At 53.4% G+C, this 17,551-nt stretch overlaps 2 protein-coding genes across 8 annotated transcripts; both read right to left on the bottom strand.

The window, feature by feature from the left end:
• Window positions 1-2,891: 2,891 nt before the first annotated feature.
• Window positions 2,892-7,348, bottom strand: C1QC (complement C1q C chain). Of its 5 annotated transcripts, XM_025396110.1 has the most exons (4): window positions 7,250-7,347; window positions 6,772-6,965; window positions 3,318-3,772; window positions 2,892-3,215 (listed from the first exon to the last, which is right to left on the bottom strand). In XM_025396110.1, exons 2-4 carry the CDS (start codon window positions 6,950-6,952, stop codon window positions 3,132-3,134), a joined length of 720 nt encoding a protein of 239 aa, XP_025251895.1. In that variant the 5' UTR covers window positions 6,953-6,965; window positions 7,250-7,347; the 3' UTR covers window positions 2,892-3,131. The 5 variants fall into 5 exon arrangements, with proteins under 5 accessions (XP_025251895.1, XP_025251885.1, XP_025251867.1 ...); XM_025396100.1 differs by having other exon boundaries at window positions 2,892-3,772; window positions 7,090-7,348; XM_025396082.1 differs by having other exon boundaries at window positions 2,892-3,772; window positions 7,250-7,348.
• A 4,062-nt stretch (window positions 7,349-11,410) lies between these two features.
• C1QA (complement C1q A chain) lies at window positions 11,411-14,521 on the bottom strand. Of its 3 annotated transcripts, none has more exons than XM_025396141.1 (3): window positions 14,325-14,521; window positions 13,252-13,441; window positions 11,411-12,184 (listed from the first exon to the last, which is right to left on the bottom strand). In XM_025396141.1, the coding sequence occupies exons 2-3, from the start codon at window positions 13,412-13,414 to the stop codon at window positions 11,610-11,612; spliced, it is 738 nt and encodes a 245-aa protein (XP_025251926.1). In that variant the 5' UTR covers window positions 13,415-13,441; window positions 14,325-14,521; the 3' UTR covers window positions 11,411-11,609. The 3 variants fall into 3 exon arrangements, with proteins under 3 accessions (XP_025251926.1, XP_025251916.1, XP_025251937.1); XM_025396131.1 differs by having other exon boundaries at window positions 13,252-13,421; window positions 14,325-14,515; XM_025396152.1 differs by lacking the exon at window positions 14,325-14,521 and adding an exon at window positions 14,167-14,265 and having other exon boundaries at window positions 13,252-13,421.
• Between the last annotated feature and the right edge of the window lie 3,030 nt (window positions 14,522-17,551).

Genomic DNA, 17,551 nt, shown 5'->3' with positions numbered 1-17,551 from the left:
CCAGGCCTGGATTAAGTGGAGGCCTGGACTTGGGGATCAGGAGCTGAGGGGCCCACTGATGGGAGCCAGCTGGTCTCTGTACCCACAAAATTTTGGACTTGCCTCTCTGATTGAGAGTGGAAAATCCCTGATCTCTGCAAAGACTAGAAAAATAAACCTATACCCCTCACCTGCCTGTGGTTGGAAAGGGGTTCCTTGCAGCTTGGGGTATCTTGTCCTGGCTCCTGCTCCATGTCCACCCCTCCTTGCCTGCCCCACTGAAAACTCTCCCCCACCTCCTCTTGGCAAAGCAGACAAGCTGGCGTTTTCAAAGGCTTGCCTCCCCTGACGAAGAGAGAACAACAAGGAAACAATTATGGAAAATAAAAATGGCACAAAAATTGTCATTTCCAAAGTACAGGTTTCTGATCTGACACTGTGACCTACATAAACAGTGTATTGATTTTTTAAACAAAAGAGAAATGAGAAGAAAGATGTATCACTTACGGCTTCGCCCGGCGGATGGCTCAGAGGTTGGTGGATGAGAACAGTGGATGCCGTGGCCATGGCCGCCAGGGGCACTGGACTCAGTGAACCGCCTGGGTTCCTCCGTCCCTGCCTGCTGCTCTCCCTCTGTGTATTTCTGTATGTGTATGTGTGTGTATATGTGTGCATGTATATGTGTGTATGTGTATGTATGTGTGTATGCATCAGTGTGTATATCTGTGTGTACATGTGCATGAGTGTCTATGTGTGTATGTGTGTCTCTGTGTGTGTCTGTGAATGTGTGTGGATGTGTGGATGTCTATGTGTGTGTGTCAATGTGTGTGCATGTATATGCATGTGTGTATGTATGTGCATGTATATGCGTATATGTGTATGTGTGTTTCTGTGTGTATGCATATATCTATGTGTTGCATGGATACTGTATGCATGTATATGTGTGTGTATGTGTATATATGTGTATGTGTGTGTATGTGTATACATGTATGTATGTGTATATCTGTGTATATAGGTGTATTTTTATATGTGTATATGTGTGGATGTCTGTGCATGTGTCTGTGTATATATGTGTATAAATATGTGTATGTGTATGCATATATGTGTGTATGTCTGTGCATGTGCCTATATATGTGTGTATGTACATATGTGTGTGTGTCTGCATATGTGTGTAATTTGTATGTGTATATATGTGTTTGTGTGTATGTGTTTGTATGCATATATGTGTATGTATGTATGTGTTTGTGTGGTTTGTGTGTATGCATATGTGTGTATGTCTGTACATGCGTCTTTATATGCATGTGTATATATGCATATATGTGTGTGTGCATGTGTGTGTGTGTCTTTCTCTCCCTCCTTCCCATCTTACACACTTTTCATGCTCCTGTCATGTGCCAGGTGTGTATGGAAGGGGCCATCCCCCATGATTCTTACAGTCTAGAGGGGAGGCAGACCTGTAAGTGACTAAGTGCACAAAAGTCAGTTGGTTGGCTGTGTGCATCAGATTTCCCTGCAAACCGCCAACTCATTTACAGCCTGGTCTTCCCCAGACCTTTATAACACAGCCCGGAGTTGAGAAATCTGGTTTTGCTTGTTTTATTTTGTTTTAAGTAAGTCTTTAGGTTAATTTTATTCACCACCTGATTTGGGAACCTGGGCTCTAAGGAGTCATGAATTTGTGCCCAAATTTGTGGAGGGCACTGTGGGGACCCAAGGGGTAAATCGGAGAAGGCTTCGTGGAGGAGGTGATGTTTGTGTTGACTCCTGACAGTTGAGTGAATATTATCCAGGTGGATGGATGATTTGCAGGAGTGGGAGGGACTTCATGGGCAAAGGCAGGGAGTTGTGACACAGCCCCTTTCCCAAACAGAGGAGCCAAAGTGAATGGAGGTGGTTGTAGAACTCAGCTTGAGCCACTGCTCTTCACAGCCCATGCCTCAGTTGGCTGGTGCTTCCATGACTCCGTGGGGCTTTGTGGAACCAAGCTGTGATCACAGCCAGGACAGGCCAGTTTCTCCCAGGCTAGAGTGAGCCTCGAGTCTGACTGGGTGCTGAGAATTGGACCAGGAGTCTGCATAGGAAAGTTAGACTTTTGATCTTTGTGTACCTGAAACATCAAATTGTGGGCTTCCATCATCCTCCAAGAAGGACCATGGTGGCTGGGTCCAACCACCAACAACCTCACAGTCCAAACTTGATGGCTGGTGGGCAGCAGTGGCTTGAGATCTCCCGGGAGTCCCAGAGTCTGTGAGTTATTTGGGGTAATTCAGACATCTGGGGGGCCAATTCTCTCTCTCTCTCTCTCTCCCCCTCATGCCCATCTCAGAGCATGATTATGAATATTAAATGAGTTAATATGTGTAAAGTGCTTAGAGAAATGACTGGCATATACTAGGTGCTCAGTAAATGTTAGTTATTATGATTTTATTCATTCATTCATTTACTCTGCTTTTAGTTGTTCACTTACCCACTTATGCATTCATTCATTCACACCAATTTCTTATTCATTCAGCACAAATTCATTGCACACATCTTGTCTTTGTCTGTACTGGGCTTACCCAAGCCCAGTTCCCTCCCATAGTAAATGCTCCTGAAGTTCAGCACAGGCCCGGGAAGTCAAACTGATTCCCATTTACCTGTGACCTTGGATACCTTTAATAATGGCAGTGCCTCTCCCATCAAAAAAAAAAGTGAGAGTGGATGACCCCTTGGGGACCTCTGGCAGCGTGTAACCACACTTAGAACATCTCTCTCCCACCAGGCCAAATGGCGCTGAGTCCCAACACTGGCAGCCAAGCTTTCCTGAGCACCAACCAGATACCTTGAGCCCAGAGCCCATGGACCGCTATGGCTGATGCAAAGTCGAAGATCTGAAGTTCAAAGAATCAGCAATGAGGAATCTGAGCCAGGCATATGTATTGATTTCATGATTTATTTATATATCTCCCCACCCCTTCCAATACTTGAAAACAAAACAAAACAAAAAAAGAAGAATGGCAGTACCAGAAGGCATTGGTTACGTGTCACAGGAACCACACAAGCAGTGACTCCTAAAGAAGTTCAGAGGAAGGAGAGAACCCATGTGGTGGGGTGGAGTGGGTGAGCCAGGGTGGGCTCCCTGGAGAAGGAGTCCATCCGGCGGGGAGAATGGTCTAGGCAAGGATGCAGACTGGCCGGTAAGGTGGGTCCATGCAGGAAGCTGAGGGAGGTGGATGGCTCGAGCCCCTCTGCCCGCCCTAGTCGGGGAAGAGCAGGAAGCCGGAGAAGACGCTGTCGGAGCCCTGGATGCCCACCATGTCGTAGTAGTCATTGACACCCAGCCACACCTCCTCGCCCACCTGCAACCTCAGCAGCACACCGCCTGAGTTGACCTGATTGGCTTGGGACGTGTGGCCACAGAAAGTGACCACCTTGACGCCGCCGCGGTACAGCAGCACGCACAGGTTGGCTGTATGCGACGCGTGGTAGACAAAGTAGTAGAGGCCGGGGACTTTGCAGGTGAACTTGCCAGTGCTCGTGTCATAATCTCCCTGCGGGTTGGTGAGGACCGCATTGAATCTGATCAGGCTGTTGGGTGCAGGGGGCTGGTGGGTCTGCCGAGCGACCGTGAACACTGACTGGTACTTCTGCTTGTATCTGCCCTCCTCGCCTGGCTCTCCAGGGATGCCCATGGGGCCGGGCACCCCTGGCATCCCAGGGGGTCCCATGGGGCCATTTTTCCCAGGATGGCCAGGTGTGCCGGGTTCTCCCTTCTGCCCTTTGGGTCCTCGGGTCCCGGGAATGGCTGGGATTCCTGGAGATGGAGAAGGCAGAGAGAAAGGGTAGGGTGGGGGACAGGGAGGAGGGACCCTGAGGGTGTCTTCCAGGGAACACAGTGCTGGCGTTTGGTCTCTAGAATCTCATTCCCATAGATGGGCTGTCTCCCTAGGAGCCGGGTGCAGGGAGTCAGGCTTTGGCTGGAGGGAGAGAGAGAGTCTGGTTCAAGTCCTGCTTCTCCACCAACCCGCCCTCTGACCTTGTCTAAGGCACTTCCCTGTCTCTTGGCCTCAGTTTGCACATTTGTGATGGAGCAAGTAGGGAGCTCAGAGCTGGGCGGGATCTCAGATGCCATGAACGTCAGCCCACGGACAGATGGCATGTGGCCACACGTATCTTGCTGGGCCTGCACAATGTTTTTTAAAATTTTTAATTGGAGCCTAACATGTACAAATTCAGAACTCATTTGAAATTGAAATTCTCAGAGCTCCTTGACAAAAAATCAGGTTGGTCAGAGGCAGCTTAAGTTTCAGGTTCTGTCCACTCGCATCAGCCCCTTCAAGACCTTTTGCCTGATTTTGTATTTCTAATTTTTTTCAACTTTTTTATTTTGAAATAATTATAGAGACAAAGAAAGTTGGAAAAAAAAAAAAACAAAAGAACAGGGACTCTTCACCCAGTTTTCCCCAATGCCACAACTTGCATAACTAAAGTATAATGTCAAAACCAGGAAGTTGACAGAGCTTATCTAGACCTCACCAGTTTTATATACACTATGTGTGTGTGTGTGTGGTTCCAATATAATTTTGTCACGTGTAAAGTTTTGTGACCACTCTCACCTCTGCAATCAAGCGTATCTGTCAGTTTGTATTATTTTTCACAAAGAGGACTCTCAACATTTTATAAGCTTCAGAGTCCCACAAAACCTATATCCACTCCTGAGATGGACTCCCCAGGTTAGCACATGGGAACCCCTGGATGGAGCCAAATTGAAGCCGCCCCACTACAGGGCCTGCTCTCTCCAGCTCACCCCAGCCCCACTCAGCCCACGTCAGCCCCCATGACAGCTCGCCTGGTTCAACTTCCCTCATGTTACCGATGAGGAAGCCGAATCAGAGACTTGCCCAAGGCCATGCAGCCAGTTTGAGGTGCAGTCAGGTCTCTAACTCAAGTGTAGAGAATCCCAGGGTCTCACTCTGTTCCAGCCCCGATGATCTGAGCCTCTGTGAGATTCTTCTCCCCTTATCTAAATCATACCCATCTTTAAAGATCTGACTCCAGTTTCCTCTTCCAGGAAGCCCTCCTTGACCACCCCCATCGGCCCTCATGTTTCCTTCCCTCCTCGGACTTCCATCGGGCTGGGTGTCTGTGCAGACCCATTTATGACAGATCCTCCATGACTTATGAACTTGTTAGGCCTCAGCATTAGGAGTGTGGGGTCCGGACCCAGCCGACCTGGCCTTCCCACCTGTGACCCTGGGAGGGTGACCTCCCTCCCTGAGCCTGTGTTTGCTCAGTTGAGATACGGGCCTAATAGAAGAGGGAGTCCCTGAAAGGGTGGAGTGGGAGAAGGCACAGTGCCAGGCACACCGCAGGAGGCGTGCTCTGGAGTGTCTGGTCCTCATGATGGCTCCAGGGATGCTGAGCAGAGCAGCGTCTCATCCTTCGTGATGTCTTCAAACCACCAATTGAGAGGAGGCCAGGAAACAGCAATAGAGAGGGGGCTTGAGAGGCAGCCGAGGGCAGTGGTGGAGAATGTGGACTTGGGAGCTGGACAGGATCCCACTGTGTGACTTTGGACAAGTTGCTCAATCTCTCTGAACCCCTGCTTTGACATTTGCAAAATGAGGGTCAATCACTTCTTCAAGGGATTGTGGCCTTGGTTTTATCATTCCTAAAACTGAGACCACACCTGGGACTTGGGGGCTCAATCACTGGTGGCCATCAGCTACCCTGGGCAGGGAGATGGCCAGAGGCAGCTGTGAAGTACAAGCTCCTGGAAAATGGCAGACCTGGAGACCTCATTGAGCTCACCCTAAGCTCACCCTAAATTGGAGAATTCCTTCTGGAAAGCTGGTGTCATTCCATCTATCCAGGAGGGAAGATGATGGTGGGACCACTCCTAAGGACATTCCTCTCAGCTGGCCTCCCTCCCTTCCACCGTGTCTGTCACCCCATCACCTCTGCTCGGTGTCACTCCAGGCCAGCTCCAGGCATGCCCAGCATCCCAGACGTGCCCAGCTCACTCACAGACAAGGCACTCACACTCCCCAGGGCTCCAGCCCCAGCCCCAGTTACCCATTCATAGCCTCAGCCCCCTTCTCTTATGCCAAGGATTGACTGTGGACCTCCAACAGAGGTTTCTCTGGCTGCAGTTCCGACCTCTCGCTCCCCACCCCTCCAACTCTCCAGAATCCTAAGGAGGGAGGTGAGCACAGATCTCTGATAAAACCAATGATACAATAGCCTACACCTGTATAGACCTCCCCGGTGCTCAGGGCTGTTTTATATTTAAGTTAACTTAATCCTCACAGCAACCCTGTGAAGCAGGTGCTACCATCTCCTCATTTTACAGATGAGGAAACTGAGGCACTGCGAGGTTAAGTAACTTGTGCGGGTTCACATAGACGGAATCAGTGGGGCTGGGATTTGAACCCTGGCATTGGATATGTTCACTGTGTGGGCCCCAGCTTCCCCAGGTGCCCATGTTGCAGGGCAAGAAAACTTTCCCTGCACCGTGTCCTGTGAGCCTCCTGGCCACCTTTGGGGCAGGCACTTAATCCCTCCCTATAATTGGGTGAGGAGGAGGAGGAGCACGGAGGTGCGCCGGGCCCAAGGTCACCTCTGGGGAGGCCTGAAGCCTGGGCTCTGAGGATAGAGGAGCCAGACCCACCGTAAGAGTCCGACTCTGCCCTGGGGCAGACGTAGCAGCAAGGGAATGCACTTCCTGCTGTCCCCTGCCCCCTGGTCAGCCCCAGACAGACACTCTGATCCCTGCCCCAGACCCAAACCCCTAAACCAGGCCAGCAGACTCACCTGGCTCCCCCTTAGGCCCTGGAAGTCCATCGTGCCCATCCTTCCCTGGTGCCCCGGGCAGGCCGGGCATCCCTGGAATCCCGTAGCAGCCTGTGTTGGCTTGGCCCCTGAGGGGCAGCAGCAGCAGGAGCAGCAGCAGCTTCAGCCCAAGGTGGGGCAGGGAGCTGGGCCCCACGTCCATCCCGGAGAAGGAACTGGGAGGGAGAGAGCTGAGCTGTCCCCGCCAGCCCCTCACCTGCCCCCAACCCTCTCATTCCCCAGGACCCGTCCTCCTCAACCCTCAGGAGCTCGCTTTCCTGCCTCCCCCAGGAGCCTCACCATGGATGGATGGTGGGGCCTCTTCTTCAGCCCAGGCCCCAGGGCCCAGGCTTCCTTCCCCTCACACACCAAGTTGCCCCTGGCACCACGTTTCAGGAAGGTGGCAGAAGGTGGGGGAAATGGCCATCTGCCCATACCTGGGCAGGGGTCCGGGCCTCACCTGTGGGTGGGCGGTTTCTGGCCTGGTCACAGAGATGTCCTCAGATCTGCTTCCCCTCTCCCAGACAAGAGGACACGGTGTCAGAGTGGTCAGAGCAAGGATTGCCCAAAGCAGGGCTGGGCCCCCTCCCCTTCTCGTGCCCTCCCCCAATCCCACATCCCCTTTCCCAGAATTTTCCCTGACTTGACACTTTCTTTTGGGTGCTGAGCCAGACTGACCACAGCAATACCCCTGCCCACATCCCCTACCGGCAGTCAGTGTCCGAAATGAGGAACTGTCCCCTGCCCCAGCATCTGGCTGAGGGCATGTGTGTGTGTGTGTGTGTGTGTGTGTGTGTGTGTGTGTGTAAACACAAGCCCCCGGGGCACAGACGTCCCCTAGCGTCAGGTTCATCCCATCTAATGACCAATGTTAGCATTTGCTGTGCCTGAGACTCAGTTTTCCCAGAATCCCTAGGAGGAAGTTATTATCCCCCTTTACAGATGAGGAAACTGAGGCTCAGGAGGACATACACCATTGCCCAAAGTCACACACTCAGTGGTCTCTTGGGGCCCAAAGCCTTGCTCTGACCCCTCTGCTCAGCTGCCCCCAGAAACAAGCCTCACATGCACTTGTCAAGTTGCAAGGCTTGTTCTAGAAACTTCCATGTGCCCCATCCCAGTGGCCACACTTGGAGGTGGACCCCCAGGATGGATACTTTGGCGGCAGGCAGCTGTTATGGTGCACGGGCTGCCCCAGCGACAGAGTCAGGGCCCTGGCTTCTCCTTCCAGCCCTGTCACTCCATGGACCAGATGCCTTCAGCAGATCACAGGTCCCTCTGGCCTCCCTTCTGTCTACTGGGGGGGCCTTGGCTTTCAGTATTGGTGCCTCTTCCATTGCTGGGGGCTCCTGGTCTTCCCTGATGGTTCCATCTTCCCTGCTAGCACCACCCTCCTCGCCTGCTTCCTGGGCATGCCCTGCCTCTGGGCTTGGAGCCCACCATGGCTCGTGAGGGGCTCCCCATCAGGACCAGGCCAGCAGAGCTGAGAGGCCCTCTCCCCTCTCCCTCTTCTCCTCACGTGAGATTCTAGGGATGAAGGGGCTGTCAGGCAGTAGCAGGGCTTCAGCCTCTACTCCATACCTGCCACCTGTGTCCATTGGTTCCCCCTCTGTAACATGGGGGCTTCTGACAGCTCCAGGCCAGTGGCTGGGATTCGGTGCACAACACACGTGCGATGCCTTGTCCCGTGCCAGGCATGGGCAGGTGTTCAGAGCTCTGCCCCTGCCTCGCTGAGGAACCCTCAGGGTCTCAGTCTCCCTTTCTGTGTCTCCACCCTGTGTTGTGGGGCTGCAGAGAGTGTGGGGGTGAGTTAAGGGACACGAACGCACTTGGCCTTAGGAGTCCCTGGCGGGTGGAAGCCTGGGATGAGAATAAATGATGGACACATGCATTAAGGGGCTGGGGGCCACCCAGCCTGACGGCACTGGGCGCCTGTCTTCCCTCTTCACCTCCTCTGCCTGGGTCTGGCTTGTCCAGCAGGTGGCAGCCTCGGCCCACACTCAGCCCTCCCGTGCCCCGCCCACTTGGCCCTGCTCTGGGCTGCTCCAGTTCATTCCCCTCCTGGAGGGGCCAGAGATTTTGCATTGGTGTAGTGGGTGGATGGTGGGGTATGGGTAGGATATAGGGTAAGGGGGTGGTCGGGCACTCCCTGCACATCCCGTTTATCTAGTTTGGCCTTTACTGCCGCTGATGGGGCCTCCACCCCTGGCATTTTCTTTGCATGTCCTAACCCTGTGGGGTCAGGCAGCCGTGGTTCAGCCCCAGGGCCCTTCCCCTTTCTGGCTGTGTGTCCTTGGGTAGATGTCCGCTGTCTCTGAGCCTCAGTGTCCACATCGATTTTGCTGGGATTAAATACATCAATGGCCGTGGAGTGGAATGCCCAGCACATAGGTGCCTGAAGACCCGTCTCTTTTCCTGGCGCTGGTTAAACAGTGTGTGTTCTGAGTGGGCGAGGTGGGGGGAGAGCAGGGCCGAGCTGACTTGGGACGGGAGCTGAGGGGCTACCCTGAGGCTGTGGATGGAGGGTTCGCCCTCTCCCTGGGCCCTCCTCACTTCTTCCCGACCCCCAAAGGAAGGCTGTTGGCAGAGCAGGGACAGTCCGAGGAGAAGGTCTTGTATTTTAGAGGTGGATACTCAGGTTGTGCACTCGAGGACCGCGAGGCCATTTGTGTGTCAAGTGGTGGATGGGAGGGACAGCCCTGTATTTCTGAGGCTGGCCCTGTGAGAGTTTGAGCGTGTGTGTAGGGAGGTCCGTGTGGGAAAGAACACAGGCGTTCTGAGGCTCATGCACGCTGGAGTGAGGAGGATGTGTGTGCCTGGGTGTCAGGAGTGTGTCTGGGACACCTGCGGAAGACAGAGAGAACATGCGATAGTTCATGGATGTTACTTGTATGTCTGAGGCAGGGGCTGTGTGCTATGATGGCTCGTGCCTCCCTGAGTGTGTCTGTGGGTGTGAAGGCGTAACTGGTGTGTGTGTGTGTGTGTGTGTATGTGTGTGTGCAGCACAAAGATAAACCCAGCTTCCTTTGAGAAACTGCATAGGGCATTGGACATTTTCAGATCTGAACTCCTGGCCTCCTTATTTCTCCTGCGTTCGAGGGACAGGATGGGATTTGCTGCTTTGTAGTGGCTTCCAGAGAGACAAGTAGGGGCCTGGAATGCACTGTGAGCATTCAAGACTCTCCCAGTCCCCAGCCCGGGCGGAATGTCCAGCAGGCAGCAGAGGCAGCAGCCCCAGTCTCCACACCTGCCGGGTGGAAGCCCAGGGCTGGACTTAGGAAACCTAGCTTCAGGAAGCACTGCTGAGCGCTCTTGGGCCAATTGCTTCCCCTCTCTGATTCCTGCCCCTGCCTTCCCAATACAGGGTTGGAAAAGCACCTGTGTGATGCGTCAAGTGCTTCATAGAAGCCGGGGAGGCTGGTGAGGGTAGTGGTTAAACACAGGCTTGGGCATCAGTAAGACTTGGGTTCAAATCTCAGCTCCTTCCCACCCCCCAACTTTTTTTTTTTTTTTTTTTTGAGAGATGGAGTCTTGCTCTGTCACCCAGGCTGGAGTGCAGCAGCACGATCTCAGATCACTATAACTTCTGCCTCCCTGATTCAAGCAATTCTCCTGCCTCAGCTTCCCAAGTAGCTGCGCCACTACAGGTGTGTGCCACCACGCCCAGCTAATCTTTGTATTTTTAGTGGAGATGGGGTTTCACTATATGTTGGCCAGCCTGGTCTTGAACTCCTGACCTCCAGTGATCTGCCTGCCTTGGCCTCCCAAAGTGTTGGGATTACAGGCGTGAGCCACCGTGACTGGCCCCCAGATCCTCCCCTTAGATGCTGATTTACTGATTGATGCCTACTCCTTGCAGCCTCAGTTTCATCATCTGTAATGTAGGGCCATCATACCATACCCAGAGCTTGATCATAAAGATTAAATAAAATATAATAATAGCAAAACTTCCATAGTCCTTATTATAAGCCGAGCACTGCTCTACAATTTTCATGTATTAAGTTATTTAATCCTCCCAATGACCCTTTGAGGTAGGCGCTATCATCAGTCCCACTTTCCTCAGATAAGGAAACTGAGATTTCAGAGCTTGTTAACATGCACATGATTAGACATCTAATAAGTGGTGGCATCAGGATTCAAACCTGGGTAGATGAGGCTGCTAGGACCTGCTAAACACATTGTGTGAAATACTAAGAATGGGCTGGGCGTGGTGGCACACACCTCTAATCCTAGCACTTTGGGAGGCTGAGGCTGGCAGATCACTTGAGGTCAGGAGTTCGAGACCAGCCTGGCCAACATGGTGAAACCCCTTCTCTACTAAAAATACAGAAAATTCACCAGGCATGGTGGCAGGTGCCTGTAATCCCAGTTACTTGGGAGGCTGGGGCAGGAGAGTCGCTTGAACCAGGGAGGCGGAGGTTGCAGTGACCAAAGATCACGCCATTGCACTCCAGCCTGGGTGACAAGAGCGAAACTCCATCTCAAATAATAATAATGATAATGATAATAATAATAATAATAATAATAATAATAAGGACAGGCCCGTTTCTTAAGCACTGGATCGTTATCATTCTTAGGCCTCCCTCTCAATGCCCCAAGTAGCAACTGAAGCTCAAGTTCGGCAGACACAGACACAGATGTTTATTCCAGGAAGAGTTCTAAGAAACGAGCTGTCTTAGAGCATGTGTCACAGGGGCAGCCAGTCCTGGGGCTCTCGGATACAGCCCCCTCCCTTCAGCAGCTGAAACAACAGCGCCCCCATTTTACAAAGCAGAGCATGGAAGCCAGAGAGGTGGGTGGGGGAGGGGTCCTTCCCGGGCTCAGGTGGACGGGAAGATGAGGAAGCCGCTGAAGACGCTGTCAGCCTCAAGACCATGGTAAATGTTACCCTTTCTGGGGTCTTTTTCGACCCAGACCTGGTCACCCCGCTGCAGCTGAAGCACCATGCCCCCTGACACCACCTGGAAGAGCCCCTTGTTGGTGGTGTCACAGAAGCCCAGGGAGCGTCTGACCTGGCCCCTTGAGGAGGAGACAATGGACAGGCAGATCTCCCGCTCGGACACCACCTGGAAGGTGAAGTAGTAGTAGCCGGGTACAGTACAGACGAATCGGCCCGAGTGGTTCTGGTACGGCTCTTCCTGGTTGGTGATGACCGTGTCGAAGATGACCACGTTGCCCCCCATCGGTGGGTTCCGCCGAATGGCCGAGAAGGCCGGCCGCGGCTGGTCCTTGATGTTTCCTGGGTTGCCCTTGATACCTTTAATTCCTGGGATGCCACGGTCCCCGAGGGGGCCACTGGGCCCTGGGTAGCCCACCTTGCCGGGGTTTCCAGAGGGCCCGGGTTCTCCCTGGTCTCCTTTAAGGCCTTGGATGCCTGTCCTGATGCCAGGGGCCCCTGTGGGGAGAAATACCAGATTGGGAGTCAGAATCCAATGCCTACCAGTCCTCAGGGAGAGAGCTGGACCCCCTGAGTCTATGGGATAAAGGGCAAGGAAGCACCTGGGCCTTCAGGACATCGATTCTGACTAGCTGTGTGACTTTGGGCAAGCGTCTCAACCTCTCTGAGCCTCCGCTTCATCTGTAAAGTGGAGAGAAGTGTGAACAGGCACTTGGGAAAATGTCAGGTTCTGGGAAATGCATGGCACTCTGGCTGCTCTGCTGTGCTCCTGCCCAAGGCTGAGGACTCCATACCCCTCTGGGGGGCACTGGCCTTGACTTCTTCAGGTTCGGGGACCACATGTAGGATGCCCGGATGCAAATTATTGCAAATGTCTATGTGATCCTTCTGGTCTGCTCTGGACTAGGAGGCCTCGGGGGATTCCATGAGACTCCCTTTCCACTTTGGTCACGACCTCCTCCCTTTTCCATCACCCCCGGCCTTTCTTCTAGAATTCGAGAGTTTCTGAAGCCTAGAGGTGCTGGGGAGGGGGAAGCAGGGACCGTGTTGGGGGTGCTGGAAGGAAGCGAAGGGTCAGTTGCAGTTATTTGATCCCTCTCTCTGTGCCAGGCAGCGTTATTTCTCCATTTTACAGATGAGGCCACATAGGCTCAAAGAGGGCTGATAATTTGCTTAAGGTCACACAGCAAGGCAGTGGCTCCTGAGTCTAAACTCTGGGTCCTCATTTTTCTGTTAAGAGAACTGTGAGCAAGCACTCAGCATTGCTGCCAGAACTTTCACATTCACTGCTCAAAGGGAGCAGAGGGAGTCATTCTCCAGAGGGGGAAGGTGAAGCCGAAGAAAGAGGACCCAGGCAGTAAAGGGGGAGTGGAGAGGCCTGAGGACATGGCCTAGGGAGAAGGCTAGGCCTCCCTTAGCCCCTGGGGCCAAGTGCAAACTGGAGAGGATTCATGGGGCATTGGGGGCAGACGGGCTCCTGATTCTCAGTGCCACCCCAAGCCTTCGCTCTGGAGGCCAGGCCAGGCCAATGTCCAAGGGGCTAGGTCCTGAGGGAGAGTGCTTACCAGGCTCCCCTCGCTCCCCCTTGAGGCCTGGCCGCCCCGGTCTGCCGGGTCTTCCTGCCGCCCCGTTCTTCCCGTCTGGTGCTCGGCACACATTCTGGGTCACAATAGAGGCCAGCGATATGGCCAGCACACAGACCACCAGCCATCCCTGGGGGCCTTCCATGTTGTCCCTGTGGAGACACGGGAGGGCCTGGACAGGCTGGACATCACACTCACACCCAGCTCACACCCTTGAGTCCCATGCACACAATGATATATGCACAGCCCTCCCCCAGTGCACATGCACCCTCCGGGGCTCTCAATGTCCACTCTCAATCCAGCGCCAGGGACCCCACACATATACACAGAACCACAAACTCACACACATCCACACATGTAACCAAGCACACCCACATCATCACACATTCACACAAACACAGTCTCTCATACATGCACCTACAAAACACAGTAGGCAAACTCGGAAATCCACTAAACCCCCCTAGACACACAACTGATACCCAAATAGACTCTGTCCCTCACTCACACGGACACACACATTCATACACTCCCACAGGTGATCGATTTCATTGAACAAATGTGTATTGAGCGCCTGCTCCTTGTTTAATTAACACTGGCTCACCCAGATGGTGGAGCTGTGCATACGCACAGGAATTCACAAACGCTCAACACCATACCTGCTCACTCTTCTGCATGCTCCGCGCCTTTCAGTATCCACCTGAGCACGGGAGGCTGGCTGCCCCCACAGTCCCCTCTGCTGGGTCCCACTGCCAGCTCTGGCACCCCAAGCTTTTCCTTCTTTGTGTTGGGGGGCCAGGACCCAGGAACCCTGGTCTTACATTCAGTTGCTGGATCTAACTCATCGCCTTTCACCCTCCCTCAAGCCCCGGCTCAAGGAGTTAAGTTCCCTCCACTCACCCATTCTGGGTTCCTGATCAGCGCTGCACTCCCATCCCTATCCTAGAATCAGCCACAGTTATTTCCCTCCCTCCCTGCCTCAGTTGCCCAGCCTACTGGACCAGCTCCCCTGGGTCCCGGAACTCCACAGCCCCCTCCCTCTGGGACTCTGGCCTCACCTGCCTCCCGTTGTGAACTCCAACTGGATGCTCCTGCCCTCTGCCCAGGGACCCTGTGGGCTGCCCAGCAGGAGTGGCGCCAGGCTGTGGCCAAGTTTCACATCCCTTCCCACTTCCCCTTCTCCAGACCTGCCCCCCTGAACTTCCCCAGGGGCCAGAAGCTCACCAGGGACATTTTGAGCAGACTTCAGCAAGACATTGGATGTCCTGCCCCAGCAACAGCTGGTGTGGGGGTGGGAGCAGTGAGGCCAGTGCCTGTGAGGACATGGGGTGGAGGCCGTGCAGGATGAAGCTCTGAGAACCAGAGAAGCACAGAACACCAGAGCGGAAGGAATCTTTAAAAAAATCTGTCCCTTGTAGGACTTTTCATGATTATGAAAGTGACACGCAATTCATTGCCAAAAGCTTGGAAAATACAAAGAAGAAAGAACAGTGCATCGGTGAGAAGGAAGCACAGCAATCTGTTTCTAGACTTGCTGCTTCCTAGTTGCATGTCTTTGGGAAATTACTTGATGTCCTGGGCTCTCAGTGTTATCTGTACATTGGGAACGAGGTTCTATGTCATCTGATTACTGTAACATTTTAATGACCTACACATACAAAACACTTGGCACATGGTGAACACTTAACCACTAACTTTTGCCAACATTTAAAAAAACAACAAGTCTGGATGCTTTGGCTTGCGCCTGTAATCCCAGCATTTTGGGAGGCCAAGGCAAGCAGATCACTTGAGGTCAGTAGATCGAGACCAGCTGGCCAAATGGTGAAACTCCATCTCTACTAAAAATTTAAAAAATAGCCAGATGTGGTAGCATGCACCTGTGTAATCCCAGCTATTAGGGAGGCTGAGCTGGGAGGATTGCTTGAGTCCAGGAGGTTGAAGCTGCAGTGAGCTTTGATCTTACCACTGCATTCCTGCCTGAGAGACAGAGCAAGACCCCATCTCAAAAAAAAAAAAAAAAAAAAAAGAGATGGCAATGGCAGGCCATCTGGAATGGCTGCTGTCATCACACTGGCTGCAGTAGGGAGGCACGGCCAGGGCTGCATGCTCCATGTAGCCAGTGGGAGCTGGGGACAGTGGGAACCCCAACCTCCTGGGCACCACTGCAGCTGCCAAACCACTGCTGAAGACCCAGGCCTCCTGCTCTATGGAGCAGGCGGGGGCCCCCGCCACCCCCCATGCAGCTGCAGCTGCCTAAACTGTAGCTGTGGACCCAGGCATCCCTGCACTCTTGGGGGCCTGGGAAGGCCCCCCCCACCAACTCTTGCAGGCTCAGAAGTGCCTGCTCTCACTGACTGGCTTCTCCCTGCTCTTGGCACCCACTCTGATCTTGGAGCAAAGCTGGTGCTGAGCCTGGGTGCTGTCACAGCCTGGCTGGGTGTGTGCATGCTCTGGGAGGTGCTAACACACTAGCCCCCTGCTGCCTTGGCCCCCTCCGGACTTTGGGCACTGACTAGCATGGAAGGAAAGCCAAGGGGAAACTGAGGGCAGCTCAGTGCTGACCTGCAGGTGCCCTTTGGCATGAACAGCCTGGGCACCATGAACAGTAGCAGGAGACAGACAGGCTCCTGGGGGAAGGGGATGGGTCCCTGGTGAGGCCAGGGAAGGCCTGAAGGCTGGGGGCCAGGCTGCCAGTCCCACAGTCCAGAGTGGGAACTTGTGGTATCTTTTCTGGGCTTGCCTTTGGCCACCCATGGACCAATCAGTATGCACTTCCTCCCCTCTGAAGCCCGTGAAAGCTTCAGGCTCAGCCAGAGCTGAGCAGACATTGGGATGACCAGCTGCCGAGAGGAGCTACCCGCTCCAGGGCCTCCTCTCTGCTGACAGCTGCAGAGACGGCAGAACAACGTGTCTGCAGAAAGGAGCTTCCCACTCCAGGGTCTTCCCTCTTCTGAGAGCTGGGAAGTCGACAGGTTGACCTGCCTGCAGAGAGGAGCTTCCCATTCCAGGTCTCCTCTCTGCTGGGAGCTCAGCACTCGTCAGGACACCCTGGCTGTGGAAAGGAGCCGTTGCCTGAGGGAGGCCTGCAGGAGGCTGCGCTGTTCTATCGCTCAATAAAGCTCCTCTTCGTCTTGCTCACTCTCCACTTGTCTGCATACCTCATTCTTCCCGTTTGCAGGATAAGAACTTGGGACCCATCAAATGGTGGGGCTGAAAGAGCTGTAACACAAACAGGGCTGCAACATGCCCCTTGCTTGCCACGGTGTGACTGAAGAGAAGGAGAGAAGAGCTGCAGCCCTTCGGGGAACCCAGACCTGGGAGCTCCCCAAGCCAGGGCTGTGACTCCCTTTTTGGGGCCCCGTGGTTCCTGGCATCTCCAAGCTTCTGGGTGCCACCGTGTTCCCTGGTGCCAGCCATGGAAGCTGCTTGTGGTGTACCTGGTTTAGCCACAACCTCTCAGAGAGCTGGTGCCGATACTGGCACCTGGAGCTGTTCACCCTGCTGCAGCAGCCGGCATGTCTGACTGTGTGTAGTGGCCAGACCCCACGTTCACTCACACACCCCTCACTGTTCCATCCCTGACTTGCCCTGGGCAGATGTGCAACCCAGGCTGGTAACGTGAGCTGGGTGCAGCCTGCCAGGTGGAGTGAGTGAAATGAGCCCAGTGGGCCTGAGCAAAACTTGGGCAAAGGTGCCACCAGTCACAGAGGTTTCCGGCCAGAAAAATGACACCCCAAAGATCCCGTAACACCATCTCAAAAAAAACAAAAAACAAAATCCAGCAGTGAAAACCTGTGAATTCTACTATATAGAGATAATTGCTGCTAATGTTTGAATGGATCATCTAGCCTCACTCATATTAACTGACGGGGTGCTCATTACCTGTCCGCACAGCACACTGCTTCATTGTTGGCTTGGACCTTGAGAATGCTTTTTTGTAGATAGAGAGGCTCTGTCTCTCCCAGACTGGAGACAAATGTGTTCAGGCCTGGGCTGACCACATCTGTCTGCTTCTTCTCATGAGTATGTTTTTGTTTGTTGGTTTGTTTGTTTTTTTATTTGTTTTCTGAGAATTTTGCCAGAGGCAGGAGGAGGAAAAGAGGAGGAGAGAGGAGATAAGGGAAAGCTGTTGTAAGTGGGCAGATGAAGGGCTTTCCAGCTTTGGGGACTTCTTTTTCATTTGCAATCTTATGTGGCATCTGATGTATGTCAGACAGATAAAAATGGGGATACTGGGCCAGGTGCCGTGGCTGAAGCCTGTAATCCCAGCACTTTGGGAAGCCGA

Source organism: Theropithecus gelada, chromosome 1, assembly GCF_003255815.1.
Source record: "Theropithecus gelada isolate Dixy chromosome 1, Tgel_1.0, whole genome shotgun sequence".
Classification (NCBI taxonomy): Eukaryota; Metazoa; Chordata; class Mammalia; order Primates; family Cercopithecidae; genus Theropithecus; species Theropithecus gelada.
The sequence above is the reverse complement of the archived record's forward strand: the minus strand, read 5'-3'. Positions and strand labels throughout refer to the sequence as shown.

What these genes read in the sequence shown, in the direction of transcription:
- C1QC (XM_025396100.1), bottom strand. Translation starts at nt 6,952, where the DNA reads ATGGACGTGGGGCCCAGCTCCCTGCCCCACCTTGGGCTGAAGCTGCTG. An exon ending in AGGGCCTAAGGGGGAGCCAG is followed by an intron (nt 3,773 to 6,771) that starts GTGAGTCTGCTG and finishes CTCCATCTCCAG; the next exon opens with GAATCCCAGCCATTCCCGGG.
- C1QA (XM_025396141.1), bottom strand. Translation starts at nt 13,414, where the DNA reads ATGGAAGGCCCCCAGGGATGGCTGGTGGTCTGTGTGCTGGCCATATCG. An exon ending in GGGGGAGCGAGGGGAGCCTG is followed by an intron (nt 12,185 to 13,251) that starts GTAAGCACTCTC and finishes TTCTCCCCACAG; the next exon opens with GGGCCCCTGGCATCAGGACA.